At 37.3% G+C, this 18,565-nt stretch overlaps 1 protein-coding gene across 6 annotated transcripts in view; it reads left to right on the top strand.

The window, feature by feature from the left end:
• The window catches only part of inpp4b (inositol polyphosphate-4-phosphatase type II B), a 189,150-nt gene that overhangs the window by 116,544 nt on the left and 54,041 nt on the right, over window positions 1-18,565 (top strand). For all 6 annotated transcript variants that reach the window (XM_023334716.1, XM_023334715.1, XM_023334718.1 and 3 more), the window contains one exon: window positions 7,138-7,268. In XM_023334716.1, the coding sequence (XP_023190484.1) occupies window positions 7,138-7,268 (131 nt within the window). The remainder of the gene's footprint in view (window positions 1-7,137; window positions 7,269-18,565) is intronic.

Genomic DNA, 18,565 nt, shown 5'->3' with positions numbered 1-18,565 from the left:
GGAGAATGACAGCGCTGTGCCGCTGTTATCTTCATATCTTGGTTCCTCTTTGACTGTGGCATCTGATCACCAAACTAATTCCCAGGCACGGCACCTGCAGCAGCCTCCTGATGGGGAAACGTCTTCCCTGCCTTTAGGTTGTGGGTTTTAACTCTCAACCAACAGCCGGGCTGAATGCACAGGACAAGTCCATGCGTGCTTAATGCATTTTCAGTCCAGCTAAACTGAGTCAGAATTATGTTTGAATGACAAACGGATCACTCTTCACAAGCCTCCAAGTGTGCGTTACAGAGCACATCAAAGATCCACTTCCCCGAGGCTTCAGCGGTGTTTGTCGAGACGGATCGTTCTGCAACCGGGGCCTGTTGTCCCTGGCAACCCGTTTCCCCACATAACACAGCGGAGAACGTATACACACAGACACATCTTTTACATTAATTCTTTATGCTCTAATGCAAGCAGTCGGTACAGGAGACGCAGGGATCCAGTGGAGTTTGGCAGGAGGAGGTTTTGAGCTGTAATCATTGTGAAAGGTTTACTCACATGCTCAAGGACACATTTGCAGGAAAAGTCAGTTCCTTCAACACAAACAAACAGCCTCTCAGCCATGACCACACTGATCTGCTATGAAAATGCATCACTTAAGGCATATAGCTGACAATTATGAAACCTATGTGTAGTATCTGTGTGAAGCAACTGGAAGCACGTTGGAATCTTTCCTATAAGATCTTTGCTTATTTATAAGCGTGTTAGCTTCATCCCCAGCTTGGTTGTTTAGGCACGGCTCCTGTAATCCTCTTTTAACGTTGTCTTTTTTTCTCCTCAGTGCCTCTCCATTTAGCCTCCATTCTGTCAGAGTTCACAGCGGTGCCAGTGCAGGGTTTTTAATCATTCAGTTTGTGCTTCAGATGGTGGGTGGCATCGTCACTTTCCCAGATAATCTCGATTTTCCTTCTTCTGTTTGTTGACTTTGATGTCTTAAACTTGTGTTCCAATCTGAGGGTGTAAACTTAGACGTTTTCTTTATCCTGCTGCTTTGACTCTCTGTGCGCATGTTTTTGTCTGTGTGAGTGAAGATAATGGATACGTGCTGCGTTGAAGTGTGTGGGTGTACAGTAGATTAACCCTCATCTATTAACAGCTGCCTGTTTTGTCATTAACAGGGGAAGAGATCATTCCTCTCCATCTGATGTCAATTAGCATGTTCAGGGTTGAAGTGAGGGATCTTTACATTTGTTTCCTCTCGGCCTCTGTGTGTGAGGTTCTGACCGTTTGTTGGTAAATCCAGAAGAGGCTGAAGAAAAATGTTTAGTTTTGAAGATATTTAATGTTAATCAGGAGGAACATGAAAATATTTGACTCCAGTGATTTTTGAAAAACAAAAGAAATGTACTTAATTTTCACAACATGTTATTGACAATATCTTTGAAGATAATGTTAAGTATTAGTGGATTCGCATTTTAATCAAAAACCATAAAAAAGCAAAACAAGCAACTCAGAAATCTTTTTTGCTGCTAAATTATTGAATGAATGAACATGAGCCCAAAAACAGAGTTATTTAACATTCAGACTGGTTCAAAGTGCTGTTATGCGCATTCAGCTTTCAGGAGTTTCAGAAACTCGTGGTCATTCCTGGAACTTCTTCAGAAATGTGGACTGTGTACGCTAACATTAGCGTTGGGGACGTCTGCACCGCTGCAACATGTTTAACATTGAGATGCTATTTTAGGCTTGAAAAGCTTCGCTGATGGGCTAACCCTTTGCTCTGTGCTCCGGTTCTGATCCTCACAGTCCTTTTGTCGATGGTAAACAGGAGTGAGGACGGGCTCATGCTGTGTATCCAGAGACCTTTTAATCAGAACCAGAATTAACATCATCAGCAGGGACCTTGGTCACCCATGATCCGTCCTTGGTTCACCAGTGTTCGATTTTCTGGTTAGTTTGTTTTTCTTTGTGATGCTTGTGGCCTTTATTCACAGTTTTGAGCTGAAATATCCATCATCATCCCTCAACTGACCATCTAATGCAGTGGTCCCCAATCCCCAGGCCGCGGACCGGTACCGGTCCATGGACCGATTGGTACTGGGCCGCGCAAGAAGTAATTAAATATTTCTGTTTTATGTATTATTTGAGTCTGAATGGTCTTTTATTTTGAAAATCCTTTAACTGGATTCTCTCGGTTACGTCTTGCGCGCCAACATTGAGCCCACAAGCAGCAAAATGAGTTAGAAACAGATCAGATTCTTTGGAAAGTTTCTTTGCGAAGGGAAAAGGCCCAGAGAAGAGACAGGAGAATGGATTTATCCCGGTAGGTGATTCCCACATTCCAAGCTCTGCATGACATGCGGTCTCTCATCACTCTCAGATGGAACCGTCTCGTTGCAGAGAAACAAGCTCAGGGCTCCCATTAGTCGTTATCCTGAGTTAAAATTTTCACGAAAGTAAAATGTTCGTTTTCGTGGCGCATCTGTGTCTTATTTTAAAGGGATATGTAAATGTTACCATAGCGACCAGAGTCAGAGAGCGTTAGGGCAGTGGTCAAGACGAGAGGAGTAGATCTTGTGAGTTTTAGGTCTGGTTCACACGGCACGATTTAAGGATTGTCGGCCAATTTTCCAAACCTCTGTGACCACAGAGCCGATAAAAGTCCAACAGGTTTGATCGGTTCATGTGTCCAGCCACACGGCAGGAGCAGCACACAAGAACCGATTCCACTCACGAACATCCCGATTCCTGAAGAAAATCTAGTAAAACCCCCAACATACCATACGTAGAATAATCAAACACGGATGACTATGTAGAAGCAGCAGTGATAGTTTGTGGACTCATTTTAAGCGATAAAAGACGTAACAAAAAGAAAAGACGGTGGGAGCAGCCGCTCTATTTGCTGCACTGATTTGGAGGTGAGTTATGTTTCTTTGTAGTTAACATTTTTAACTGAATAAACATAACCACATATATAAAAATGACCTTTACACATAGTAATAAACATTTCCACATATCACCTCCGATGTCCACGGGACTCTCAGTTGCCATGTCAACTGTTTGGGATTCCCCTCCATTCTTGCGTCACCGCGCTTTCTGATTGGCTACCTGTCACATTCAACAGGCTGTGTTCTCGCTCCCAGTCAGGGAAAACCCCACAGTCTTGGTCCGATAATCGGACCAATATGCCTGATTTTAGATCGGGCATATTCAACACACCACCAAGTAACACACCACACACTGCAGGACGTTGTAAGATTGTCGTAAAGAGAAAATCGGGGCAAAAAAAACAAAACAAAAAAAAAGGCTTTAGTGGGTACACCAACATGCAGAAGCATTATCTGACGGTTTCTCCCCTTGTCCCCTGCAGCAGAATCGCCAAGTCTTGACCGGTCCGCAGTAATAAAAAGGTTGGGGACCACTGATCTAGTGTATGCCAGGTTTGCAGCCAATAGCTCTTCTTGAACTAAAATACCACGTTCAGCCATCTGGGGAAGCAGGGGAAGTAAATCCTCTGGTAAAGTATTGTTTTAGGGCTTATATGTTAGAATGGTTTACAACACAAAAACCACAACCCAGAGGAATTTAGATCAATAACATATGTTAAGTATGGAAGAAATTAGTCAATATTCTATTACATTTATTTTTGTTTCAAAGTGTAACAACTCAGAAAATATCTGATGTTTTTGCTGGTTTATTACCAGCAAACTCATGCATTCATGAATTACATTTAAACTTTATCCAGTTACACAAAGTTTGAGTTTACCTTTGGCATGGCGTAAAGATGCTGCAGCAAAATCATCAGTTCTAAAAATCATACTTTTTTCCTTTCTTTGTTGGAAACTCTCAGCAACTCAGCTACAGGAAGTACAGAGGAGAAACATCAGTGGATTTGATTTATACGAGCAGCACCGCATTCAAGATGAACACAACAAATATCTCCATTGTAGTTTCAGGATAAACAAACTCAAACAGGCTACAGATCCACTTGAAGACTGATTCATTGCTAAGTTGCTTTTATTCTTTCTTGGTCTGATTTGAGTGTTTTCTTCAAACTGTAGATGTCTTCAGATAAGCCCAGTTGGGAATGTTTGTGTTGCTTGTCCTTCTCTTCCGTCCTTGAGAGGACCTGCAGTTTTCTGTTGACAGAAAGTTTATTTTGGGTGAAATTTGAAAGTGGGTCCTGGTCTGTGTAGGTGAGTTTTCTACAGACTTCAGTGGTGAGGCTTCTGTCTCTCCCTTTGTGCGCCAAACAGTCCAAAGAAAGCATCTTTTGGCCTTCGGTTTTCCACCCTTGTGAAATGTGTATTGCTATCCACTTTTTTTTCTGCTTGGATTTTGACCCGGTGTCATCCTGTGCAATTGTTTCTCTCAAAGAAGTTCTGCTTCCTACTTCCTCCAGGTAGAAATTATTTATTATTTATCTATTTAAGAACTTAGGATTTTCATGTATAAACTTGCTTGTCTTTGTAAGCGTATAGGGCCTTTTATGCCTCGTTTCTGAAAATGGGCAGGAACTGGACTGAAATGCAACAAAAAGTAACCAAAGTGTAAAGAAAACTTTTAAAAAGTTCTTCAAAAATGCTTGAAGAGTTGATTAATCAAGACTGCTTTGAAAGATTAGAAGAAAATCATCTTACTATAAAGCAGCATACACTTTATTACTCTATCATACTCTTTTTGGAAAGCGGTACCCTGATTAGAAAAATGACAATACATCTTTATTCACAATCCCATTGCTTTATATAATTATCTTGTTTTTAAAAATTTATATGTACTTGTATAATCCTTCAAATTAAAAAAACAAAAAACATTCTCAGTTGACAATGGAGTATCAGTGTTCAGGACTTATAGTCTGAATGGTTTAACTATTGTAATTCTCTAGTGCCCTGAAACTTGCTATTCAAATCACAGAACATGATCACATTGTCCCTGTGATTGTTTAAAGTGGCCCTCTGGTATTTAGGGCTACTTCAAGCTGTAATTGGATACACTGGAAACAATATGTTTGATTGAAACCACTGGGAATTGTAGCATAGCTGAGCTGCAACTTCACTTGCGGAGAAAAACAGACTTGCTGGATTGAAATCGTGAAACAAGACTTCCTGAGCTCCAGTCGGCCAAGAATAAGAGAGAGATTTAATGTTTAAGGTGTAGTGAGATCATTTTATATTCTTATAAATTTCATTACAAATTAGTTTTACTAAGTCACTGTTTGGATCTTACTCAGTGATTTAATTTGACTTTAATATTTCTCTCACTGGTTTCTTCGTAAAAGCTTAAGAGGTGCCATTTACTGCATAGTGAAACTGAGTCATGTACATTTTGTACAAATGTCTTATAAATGACTCATAATCATATGCATGTCCTGGTGGCGTTTACTCTCCTTTCTTTCTTGTAATCTTGAATATTCTTACTTTGCTAAATAGCTCTATGTCTTCCAATGCAATGAGCACAACGCACTCATAACCACCTGCAGAGAACGTTGGCACAGTCGCGCAGCATGTGGCACTCTCTTACTTACAGCTTCTTTCAAGCTCAATGCCTGTTTTTATACCATTTTTTTCAGCAGATTCATAGAAAAAAATTACATCTTTGTTGATGTACTTTTAGTACCTACCAATTTGCAACATTTTAATTTAGAGTTTTTGATAAAATGACAAACAAATTGATGAATTATCTTACATTTGTTTTGTCTTTTTGATCAGACTCTATAATAGTTTTGTATGTATTCATTGTTGACATTAATGTTGACTTATTTTGTGTTTTGGACAGTTGTTTTTGCAGTAGAAAGTACAATATATATACATGTGCAGCCAGGCTCATGTTCTTACATTCACCCCTCTAATGTCTGTCCAAACTGCCTTTGGAAGTTTTTATCATGATCACCAACCAGAGATAAGTAAGCTCTAGTCACGTTTAGCAACTTTATCTGAATAGATGTATATGTTTCATCCGGTGTGCAAAATTTTAAACCTATAGATTAAAAAAATTGCCTCAAGAAAATCTAACTTTTGCATTTGATACTTGGATCACTTTAACTCGTTCTTGTTGTCTGCTATATGATCTTTAAATCCTAGAAATATAACAGTTCAAATAAAACATCAAAAGCTCAGCATTTTTGTTATTTATGCCTCTGATGATTAATGTAAACTTTTGACCGGAACTGAGGCCTGATTGTGTTGTTTTAGACAATTTTTCAATTTTTGCTTCAGGCCTCGTTGTTATCACACCTTAACTCGTTCTTCAAAGTAATCTCAAACGTATTCATCGGGATAAAAGAAAAGTGGAGATAATCTACAAAGGCAATCTGAATTGCTGCAGGGGTTGAATCACAACAACAAGGGTTGATCCACTGCATTATGCATTTAAGCAGAGATACCTGATTGTAACAACAAGATGCATGAAGAAGCAATTACACATGTGGGCAATAAAGTTAAAGAAAAAGCCATATGTAAACACTGATCTCGTTATCGTCTAATCATGGCAGGTGATGGTATAATTACTCCTGAATAGTATGTAATACTTTTTTAAGCCTCTATTTTTTCTATGTCATTGTAATTTACTGCAGGAGGACTGAATGATATCTGTCCATCTCATTCCCTTTTCATATGCAAATGAGGAAACAATGAAAGTGGCTGCCCTTTCTGTTGGAAATCAGCCCCTGCACCCACAGAAACGCACTCGACTCGCACACAGCTGCAATTATTTTCTGCAGCAGGAGCAGAGGTGATTTTGGCACAACTCTGATGAAAGGCAAACAAGATCCAGCCAATAGTTGACTCGTTTGTTTAATACAGTATGTAAAGGGATGAGAATTAAACAGGATGAAAGGTGCTTTGAAATGGATAGAGTGGATAAGTGGGCACCACAAGCCAAGCTTTAGGAATGTATGTCTGCAGAGCTGGCTCTGAACTACGATGTGTTCATGAGTGTCGGATTCCTCAAAGAGCAGCTTGGATCGTTGTTGTTCCTGGATTCTGAATCCTTTCATGAGTGCTGACTGGAAAGTTTAAAACATTATTGTAATGCATGTTGTTTTCTCACATAAACTGGGTCACATTGTATCAGTATGCCAGCATTTGCTGAATTTATTAGTGATTTTACATTTACATGTAGTAAAACCCTTGTGTGTGCCGTGGTTATTTATAGGTTGCAGGATCTGGAGGAATTGGGTGAGCTTTCTCCTCACTGGGACAACCTGAGGAAGGAGGTTGTGATGCGATACGGAGGAATCATCGGCTCTTACCAGGAGACTTTGGCTGAACTGGAGAAGATAAGCGGTATGAAAATATAACCTTTTTTAATCTTACACCCAGTCCTGTTTTCACACATGCTCACTGCAGTTTATCAAGACACAAATAAATGTTTTTTTTGTTTGTTTTGCAGACTGCACTGCAGACCTTTTCAATCAGTGTAGCATGCATTGCAACAATATTCAGACCATGTGAACTTTTCTACTTGTCACGTTGCAACCACAATCTTCAGTGAATTTTACTGGGCTTTTATGTGACAGACCAACACAAAGTAGTGCATAATAATAAATACACATGCTATTGAAAAATTAAAAAGTCTGTTGTGCGTTTATATCTGGCTCTGCGATTCAATACAGCGTCAAAAAGCATTTTTGCTACACTTTCAATTCAATTAAATTTAATTTCTTCATTTTGTGCCAATTCACAGCAAATATTGTCTTGAGGCAGAAATAAATAATTTCAATTCAATCATATTACGTTCCAATTTATCTTAGTTGTCAAACAGTACAGGAAGCTCAGCTAATTATTCGAAGCGGGTTAAAAAGTAGATTGCATCGAGTCAGTACCTGCATTTCCATTACAAATATGCATAAAACTTTTTCAACATTCCACTAGAAAACACAGTGACCCTGCTGAAGAAACATATCCTCACAAGCAGAGATCTGATCAGAGCAACTTCTTCCACATGTCAGCTGTGTCCCTTACATGTCATGTAACAAACTGCAAACAGGACTTCTTGTAAATGTCCTGTCTGCTCTGTTCCTCGGTCTGTTTTCTCATTAATAATCTCTCATAAACCTCAGAGGTCTTCACTACAGCATTCGGTATGCTTATTTGATACTTCAAACATGCTGCACAAAGGCAAAGTAGACGCAAATTAAGTGAATGCTGAAAAAAGTTGGTTGTAATAAATTATATTTGGGGGTATTACAGTAAAGAGGAATAATTTCTAAAACACAGGACACTTTTTATCCCCAACTATTTTATTTTTCCATCCACTTTAAAATTATTTGGCAGTTTGTTTTGGTATATTAAGTAAAATCTCCAAGAGATACCTTAAACTTTGTAATTGCAACATGACAAAACGCATAAAAGTTCAAAGGGTATAAATCACTTTGAAAGCCACCGTATTCCTCAGAAACAATAGGATTGGTTTCTTTGCGATAATCAGACTCTGTTGTGGAGAAAATAGCCTCCTGCTGTGAAGTGTTGCAGGAGAAACTGAAGAGGTACTGTATGAAACAGCGGTAATAAGGTCCAACCCACCCCCTGCTGATCCTGTAAATCTGATGTGAAGCAATAACGGCTCAGATTAGCCTCAAGCATGTTCCGCCAGGACCAAAAAGCATCTAAAAGAACAGATGCTGAAAGCACAGTGATAGATATAGACTAATTTGCGTCACTGGAAAACTAAATCAAAGGTTGCTCTTGCAGAGCTTTATAGGAACTTGTTTTGTTGTGAGCAATAAAAATTTGTATGCGACTGTGTGATTTTCCCTTTTCCTGCTGTGCAAGAGGCACCATTTTACATCAAGGCTACACTTACACCTCATTTGGACACGGCTCAACATTAAGTCCACTGTTAGCCCTAATTTAGACCTTATTCTGTATTTCTGTATGAATTTAGACTTATTCCTTATAGCTTTCACACACAAAGAACTCAGAAGTCTGAGATTTGCTTTGGTATGGAAGAAAATACTAAACTAAACTGAAAGGCAGTTTGATATCTTTACATTTTAACAGAACATCTATACATCCGCCACACTATTGAGTATTTGGCTTTAATTTCACATTTGTAGGAAGACAAGCTACTATACAAATATTGTTCTATTTTCTCAGGAAATATATGCCAACACAATCAATCGATCACCGGACCAGCAAGGCTTCCATAGACTTTTCATGACCAACTTAGTTTGCAAACATCAGCTACACCACTGGAGCTGTGACACAAATATTGAAGCAATTACCCAGTACCCTACTTTATAAATGCATGTTGCTCACATCAGCATGCTGGATGCTTGAAATTGAAAGTCAAACTGACAACGTGACTTTCTTTGTGAACAATTTAGCTCATAATTATTTTGCCACTTGGAGGCACACATGGATTGTGTATAATACACTGAGCATTACAACAATTACAATAAATTAATAAAACTGTTTCTGTTGAAGAAATATTTTAAACTTTGGTTTAAAACCATCAATAGGTAGTGTGTCATGAAGAGATTCACAGAATGTATGATCTTCCATAACGTGTTTTGGTTCAAGTGTGTTTGAGGTTCTTGAGGTGAGAAGTTATTTGGAAAGGGAGAAACATTAACATTGAATCCACTAGTAACTGAGAGTGTCTGTCTTGTATTCAGTGCTGATGAACAGAGTGATGGTGGGAATGCAAATGAAAGTTGAGAACTTGCTGTAGTTTTTAATTACACTGGAATTTTCATCTGCATAGAAATAAAACAAGGCTCCATTGCTAAGCAAGAGCAAATATTATTTAAAATAATGGGGCCAAGGGCTGGCCCTTCTGTGAGGCAGTGGTTTTGTATTGCCAACAGAAATGCTGTTTTTTCTTTTTGTTTGTTTGTTTTGTAAGTAAGATAGAATTAGAACAATTTGGTGTTTAAAAAAATGCCCTGATCAACTTTGTCAAATCCTGAAGCCAAGTCAAGCACAGCGAGTAGAGGACAGTCAGCATCTGCTGTCGTCAAAAAATCATTCATCCTCCTCATCAGCCCTATATCTAGTCTGTGGGCAAATTGAAAATCAGATTTTTTTAGTTCTTGAAAACATTTCAAATGGTGATGAATATGAGCAATGACTTTCATCCACTACTTTGAAAAGAGAAATTTGAAATGAACCTGAAGTTGGCCGAGACATGAGCTTCAACAGCAGGCTTCTGAGGAAGTGGCCTAATTATACAACTTCTTTAAATTAAAGGATAATGCCAAGCAAACTTGTAGGGAGTGGTTTATTACAGAGGTGATCTGGGGCTTATGGCTGAAGTATTTGATTTGAAGTATTGTTGGAACTAGATCAAGAGTGCAGAAAGATGATATCTTCATCTTCTTGCTGAGTTTAGAACATTAAACTGGCATCAGGCGATCATTAAGTATGGGGCGGGGGAATAAGACTTTCATCCAGGCAAAACTAACGTACGCTGTCATGATGTCATAAAACACTATGAATTTTTACTCTTCATTCTAAAACACACATTATGCAAAATAAAGGCATCAAAAGCAATAATTTGACTTAATAAATGTGACAGAGCTTAATCAACAAAATGCTCCTCATTTTTCACTACTAGATCCACAGAAACACATTTATAGACGCGCTAACATACATGAGAAGATAAGGAACTGTTAGAAGTTATATTTGGGTTTGTTTCTTTTCTTGACTTCTGGGACTCATCTAAACTTCCCTGACTACAGTCTATGCATTAATAGACAGTGCAGTAGCTGTTTCAGTGTATACCTAACCCATGCTGACTCAGAGTGATTAAATTCAGTGTTAGTGGAGATAAAAAGTTCAAGCCAACAAATAAAAAACAAAACACTTTCAACATGCATGCATTAGTTAAGTGCTTCCTCCAAACATTTTGCATGTTGATTTTAATTTGTCCAATTAATTCTAATTTAAAATGCAAATAATTAATCTTTGTCTGATTTGCTTCAACATTTAGTGGAGAAGCACTAAGCATGTTTTTAGCTTCTCTGAATATCACTGGCTGATTAACTTATGCGTCTGAACAGCAGTAAAGTTCGCTGTGCTGTGAATATAAGAGCGGTTGCCCTTATTCAAGCTCTCAATCCCCTGTTTGCTTCTGGAATAAAGGCATATTAGGTTTACATCAGCTGCCCTGCTGCTCCACTAAACTCATTAAATTATCACTAATTAAAGTGTTATTATGAATACGAGCTTCATGTACTGACCAATCAGGCTGCATTTATGTCCCCACTCAGCCGAACCTTCAAGCCGTGCATATTTTAGCACGATGTGAGCTTTAAGAATATTATGGCTTATTAATTTCCCACTGATCCTCTTCTATCCCATTAATGAGATGTTTGTCTCTGCCGGGTTTTGCTTTTCCCTCCTGATAAGACGTGAAGGTGAAGGACTCTGAGGAGGTGGGTGTTAGACTCTGTGGTTTTGGTCATTATGGTTCCTGACGGGATCCTCGTCTGGCCTGGATTCTGCTGAATCCTGGCCTGATTTTCCGTCTTTAACCAGTCTGGCGCTGAAATAACTGGATGACAGTCGTTGCCAAACAAGTTGTGAGTGCAAGCTGCTGCAGATGAATTATTGATCACTGAAAATCACTCAGAAGGGTCAGACTGTGCGGGAGTTTCTATTAGAATAAATAAATGTTTGCAAAAATAAGGAAAATAATGTCATTCATCAAATATATGTCTGTTTTATCGTTTTTCAAATTTGTTAATTAATCCAGTCATTCATTTTAATTTCTGTGGAGATTTTTCTAATAAAGTACTTCATTTAATTAAGACAAATTGAACCTTATACATTTTTTCCCACATTTTCATACAATTCCCAGAATTGTCCAGAAGAAAGCTGATAAATGGATGTGAAATGTAAAATGCTCCCACAGGACAGAACATATTCCACCTTTTTAATTAATGTAATTGGGTTTTTCAGGCATGACTCTGTGCTCTGAGATTTGCTGTCCTTAAGTAGGATTATTTATGCATTTATATTAAATTGATGAGCTCTTATCCACATGTAACTGAAGGTCAGACCTATCCATGGGGATTGTCATTTGATGAAATGAATCAGAGGTCGCTACATTTCGCTGGACAGTTTAAGTCATTTGATTTCTGCAGTTTTTTATTCCTAAAACAGAAAAATATTAGCTAAAAAAATTATAAGTAAACAAAGTTCTACAACCTGAAGACCTTTTGAGAAAAGTAGGCATGTTTGTTTTAATATAATCCCGTGCACTCTGACAAAGTTCCAAGGACCTTTAAAATTATAACTGACAAAAATCTCAGTTTTAGTCTCATCTGACCAATTCCAGTAAAGTTATAAAGATCAACATGTTTACACTGTGATGGTAAGACAGAAAGTTCCTGGCGCTGGCATGCTGTTGTGTAGATAGCTGTGTTTTGGAGATTTGGTGAGAGCAGGATGCCATCAACACTGAGCGCTGGAGATGTTTTTACCTCCCTTAGCATCAACTCATACCTCACTTTGTGAGGTGACAAGATAAATATGGCTCCTCATACATCCTGTTGGACAGTAGCTAGAATAAATAGCTACTGTGTCACATTCTATTCTTAACTCAAGTTTCTTGAAACTTTGATGAACATAAAAAAGTACTGTGAATCCCCGGTATTGGCAGAAGTTATGGACCACAATTGGGACAATAACTGAAGTCCTCAAAAATGCTTAGAACTGCCTGCTTTAATTGCTCAAACACCAAATATATCTTTATATGTATTAATGCACACAGTGGAAACTGTCTTGGCACTACAGCAGATGCTAACATCCACTGTCTTCCTTATTTTTGCTTTTGGAGTACAGCTAATCAGTGGCAAGAAAAGGAATCCTGGATTGGCTGCTTTGCTAACGCCAGCCAGTAGCATGTCAAATCTGAGGTATTTTAGCTTCCAAAGCTACATTTTCTTTTGAATATTTAGAAAAAAAAATCTGAGTCTAGTCAAATTATCCAGGAATAATTAGGTGTTAAAATCCATAAGTTAAATGTCTCAGTTACATTTATTTTAGGTTGATTGTTAGGTGTACCAATAGCTGTAGTACTGGCATTTTGTTAGCAGTTATTATTTCTGGGAGAGATGAGAGATTAGGCCACTGCAACAACTGATTAGTTTATTCTAAGACTTTTTTCACATCTTTTACAGAATTGCTGGTAAATTAGACCAATAGTATGCATTTAAGGACTGGAGCTGACAGTAAGGCATATTTTCTGTTGGAAAAGCTGTGAGACGTATTAGAAATTGTGCACTTTAAGTGAATAGGTGTGCAGTCTGTTGCCTGGAGGGTTTCGACTGCTGCTCTGACATTCCCTGTTTTACAGGCTGAAAGCTGACCAAATCTTGGAAGACATAAATTGGTTAAAAGAAAAAAAAATGCTGTGCTGTCAGACATGACTCACTTGTCCAATTCATGCTCCTTTCAGAGTGATTCCTCTGCTCACGCAGCGTGAGTCCAATCCTCCTCGGTGTCTGCAGCATGTTGGAAACTGCGGGTCGGATAGGGAAGCCTGCTGTGCTCCAAGCACCACAAAGACCCCGATGATGATGAAACCCCTAACAAGCTTAAACAGACGCACACTGACCCGATAGACCACAAGTGTGAGCAGCTGTTTTTTTTTGTTTGTTTGTTTTTGTTTTTTTTAAGGACTGATTGTTACGGAGTTTCTTCTTGTTTTTTATTTTTTAAGCTTAGGCACTCAGAGGGTTTCTTAAATGCAGCTGTAGCTTGTTTTATTAAGTATTTTAATAAGTACAAATAAGAGACTGAGAGCAGATAAATGGCAGGGAAAGATTAAAGGATGAGAGAGATGCTAATAGATGGTCAGTTCTGCAGATGTCCAGCCTCTCCTCTTGATAAAGAGAACATCTTTGCCACCCGATGAGAATCTAATCTTAAATATTCTTAGTTATTGCTTTATTTTTGGGCCGTATAAAAGAAATAAAAACATTATATCCCTTAGTAGGGAAAAACAGGAATAAAGAAAAATATATAGACACACTGCATGTTATTGTTTACATCCAGAAATTTTGCCCATGCACAGAGAGCTGGAGGGCAAGAGGGACATTTTCTTACATGCCATCATAGCTGCTGCATTGGACCAATTCAGTTACCAAAATAAAATCTGGAGATGTAGGTATTAACTTAGTGCAAAGGAAAAACATAATGGACAAAAATTGTTGAAGAACGCTCTCTGTGTGTGTTACGCTACACACAGTTTTGTTGCCATAGCGACCGACTGGCAACATCTCCATTAGTGTATCAGGATTCAACACCAAAAAAAAAAAAAAAACATTTCCCACAAGAACAGAACATTCAGTCCATTACGGTATTATGGGTTCAAGCTTTATGTTTATTTTGCGAGTATTGAGAAGTAATTGTTTGACCACAGTAATGGTAGATTAGCTAACTTAAACACCCGAGAGAGTTTGTGTGTGGGTTGTTTTTTTTTTGTTTTTTTTAACTAAATGCAGTTCAAACACTGAATTCCACAGCAAATCTACATGTTAAGGTTGTCATAGTCAAGCTAGCATAACTGCTCTACTTCCCTCTCCTTTGCTATTTTTCTTTTTCCTGACCTTGTCATCTAGTTGCCATAAAACATTACATCCCTTTTTTATATACTGTATATATCAATTGTACATTTAAGATTTAACATGTTATGTTATGTTATGTTTGACAGCTAAAATCAATTTAGCCTCTGGGAAGGGGTCTTGTGCTTGTGATGTCATGTTGCATTTGTCTATCCAACCACTTATACAAAAATATGTACAGTAATATACACACAGTAAGAACATTATCTGAGTCAGCAAATTTGTGGTTTATATAATAATTCTATATTTAGACAAACAAGAATGCATTTAGCTGGAGAAAGAAGTGGGAAGAGGACAAATTTATTTACTCCCTCTTCTTGGTTTGGTTTCTGCACCTCCACCATCAGTTTCCTTCTTGTTGTGAAGGCAGCAGCATGTTTGTAGGAGTTTTTCAGCAGCAAGAGAAGTTGCATGTTGAGCAAAATTCAAAATCAAGGTTCTTGAAAAGCTTAAAAAATCATAAAAGCCATTGTTTTAACTTTTTCTAGCATGTCTTCATTTTATTTAGTTTTTCATTAACTGCTGTTTATGCCATGTTTTTTGTGCTGAAATTTTGACAAAGGAGGAGACAAAGGAGATCTCTTCTATATTTATGATGATCTACTGTATATTTCTATATCTAGCTGTACATCCAAACCTCTTCACATCCTGAATTGAAGAGATGAGAGATAAGAGAAAAAAAATCCATATTAACAATTGATTTTTCAGCTGAAATCAGAAACAAATGCACAATCCACAGGAACACTGAGACTGAAGAAAATAAAAAGACTAGTTATTTACCCCAGTGATGAAATATTTTTATGTTGGCTGTAGACCTGCTGTTTTACCTATTACAGTACAATATTGAAAAGATTCTTTGCTTTTCTTCTTCACAAATCCTTTACTTGTGGAGCTGACTTTTGGATTTTTGTTGAAAATGTCTGAAAGTTTTAGTTAATTATAATTATGTCCAACACAGAGCCAAATAAACACATGCTCTGGGTATTCTGTCACTTAGAGGCTGGTTGAATCTGTTAGTCAACTGTGTTTACAATGTAAAACATTCACACCACATTCATTACATCTATTATTCTTTTATTAGCAGAAGCAAACAAACGGTTTTCACCAATTAATGACAATGACTGTCACCTTAAAAAACAGATGTTGGTCTGTTTTTTCAGACATCTCATCTCTGCTTTAGTGAGTCTGTGGATTCTGTGCAGAAACAGATTGAAATAAATTTGCTTTCCACCTGGCAAACAATGTGAAAATCTCAGACGGGTGACGGATCCACTCATTAAGACTGTATGACAACAGTTTCTGCGCTGTTCCTGCTCTGATTGACAGATGGTGATGTGTTGCCTCAAGAGTGATTTAAGAGCAGAACGGATACAACAAGATGGGTTGAGCTTCCATAAAGGAGAGTTATGGCCTATATCAAGTAGAAGAACTGTAAAGTGTTATTTTAATCGTTAGACCAGCATTAACATACTTTACAAAAAAAAAAGAGAAAAATGACAGCCAGGATTACATTTGGAAGTACAACCACTTAGACACACATGGACTGTCTTACATTACAACGCTGAACATTTCTCACTCGCTCTAAAATACAATATAAATAAATTAGAATATATGTTTCAATGAGGCCCATTTGTCATATTAAAAGTACCTTTTTATATAATTGGTTAATGAGAACATGTGTGACGCCAGAAAAGCTTAATAAGTACAATGGTGCCATCCCAGACCTGTGTATTAGATGTGGAGAAGAGAAGAGAACATTCTTCCATTGTAGCTGGAAATGCAAGAAAGTTACACAGTTTTAGAGGGAGATTAAACAAGCTCTAGAGACTATACTAGGTATAAAACTAGTTCTTGACCCCAAATTGTTCATTCTAGGTTTATATCCTGACAGACGTCAAACTTCCAGAAAGATTATTACTGCCATGGATTTATATTTACTACTTGCAAAAAGAGTCATAGCACTCTCTTGGAAGAGTACCAGTAAACCAAAATTCATTAACTGGATTAATGAAATATAAACAACCTTACCAATGGAAAAGATTACTTTCATTATAAAAGGGAAACTATCGCTTTTTCAAATTATTTGGGGTCCTTTTATGGAATATATAGAAAACATGGATATGAGGGGTGTCGGGGATGAGTTATAGTTGCAGTTGGTCCCCTGCAGTGTCCTAAAATAATCTTCTTTATTTGTATACTTGACTACTTTACTTTGAATTATACATTTGAGTTTGTATTTTCTGAACTACGAACAATACTGAACTAATTTGGGCTAATTCCTGGAAAATAGAGAAACCGTTATTGTTGGAATTGTTGTTTCCTCTCAGGGGGGTTTGGGGCATTGTTTTTCTTTTCTCATATACTCTGTATGTAATAAGTGCTGCTCTAAAAGATCCCATAACGACCTGGAATGCAAGGAAACACAAGTTGAATGTTGGACAATAATTTAACTACCCTGGACTTTTCCTTTGATGTGAGAGCACATTTATGTCCTGTATATTATTGGAAACATTGTTGAAAAACCAATAAAGATAATGTTGGGGAAAAAAGTACCTTTTTAGGTATAAAACCAAATACTAAAAATGTTTATTTTCTATGGGTATGACATAATTTAATGATCTTTTTTTTTCATTATCTGTAAACAGAAAATTACCATAAACTAACAGAAATAAAGGCTTGAAAACATCAGTGTGTGTAATTAACCTATATAAAGTGTCTCACTTTGTGAAGCACATTATATTCTAATTTAATTTCATTCTAATTTGCTTAGTGTTGCTATACATGCACACTTGTTATAATGGTAATCATAACGACGGCGTCCTTTTCTTAAGTATTCAAGGCAGATATTTGCCGATCTTAATGAGTCAGGAAATGGTTACAAGGAAACAGTAATTACATTTGTCCACAACTTCAATCAGAGCAATAATCAAGTTTATCCTGCACACATGCGCAGTGAGAGCTAAGCTTGCTGTTAGACAGCTGCAGGTCTCCGTAGCAACAATAATATGCTTTTTACACCATCTTCACCATAAGTGTGCAGAGTTTAGCAAATGTGACTAACCTAAACATATATAAATATCCTAAATTAATTAAAATACCAGAACATTCTAAATAATCAGGTGACAATCTTAAAACCCTAACTACATGTACTCAAATATTTAGTAATTATTTTTGTATGAGAAACTGCCACTGCATTGAAGGATAAATTAGTTTGGAAATTTTTGAAGTGTGGCAATTTTAATCGAATCAATTGCTTAACATACATATCCATAGCTGCTTAAAAAATAACATACAGCTGTTTCATGGAATAATCTTGGCAGCTTTGAAGAGCTTTATCAGCACAATGAGGGAGAGGAAGCTTTGCTGCAATGGTGAACTACATCTTTTGCTCTCAGAAAGATGATTAAAAGTCTTTGTCAACAGAAGTTTAATCTTCACTAACATGCAAACTGAAGAGAAAGTCATTACAGAACTACGTACCACAGCAATATGCTACTAGAAACTGTGCTGACCAAAACATTACAGTGTTATCAAGAGCTGCACTGAAAGCTTTGTATATCACATAGAAAATGACTCTGACAAGATTGGCTTGTTGTGCACAAGTACAACTAATATCACCTTTTGCTTCTGCGGTTTGGGTTACTTTGCTTAAAGAAATAATGACACAATGCAATGTGCCGTGTGTTGCTGTTCATCCAAGGCTGTAATTACTTCAGACTTTAATAAAAAAAAAAAAAACTTTTAGGACCAAGATGTGCTTCTCTGTAAATATGTCCTTTTTTTATCTCATAAGTTAAAGCGGGAGTTGTTGTCTCACACGATTGTGCTACATGACCAGAAATCTTTAGGTAATTTATTTCCTCCATCCCAACAGTTTTTAAAAATATTTTTCTTTTGTTACATGATTTACACGAGTGTGTTTCATTAAAACTTTGAATCAAACCTGGATTAAAACTCTGACATGAACATTTTTATTTCCTGTCTGCTTGGCCTTGCCTGAATATTTAC

This window comes from Xiphophorus maculatus, chromosome 5 (genome assembly GCF_002775205.1).
Source record: "Xiphophorus maculatus strain JP 163 A chromosome 5, X_maculatus-5.0-male, whole genome shotgun sequence".
NCBI classification, from domain to species: Eukaryota; Metazoa; Chordata; class Actinopteri; order Cyprinodontiformes; family Poeciliidae; genus Xiphophorus; species Xiphophorus maculatus.
Note: the sequence above shows the minus strand (reverse complement) of the source record. Positions and strands in the feature narration are given on the sequence as shown.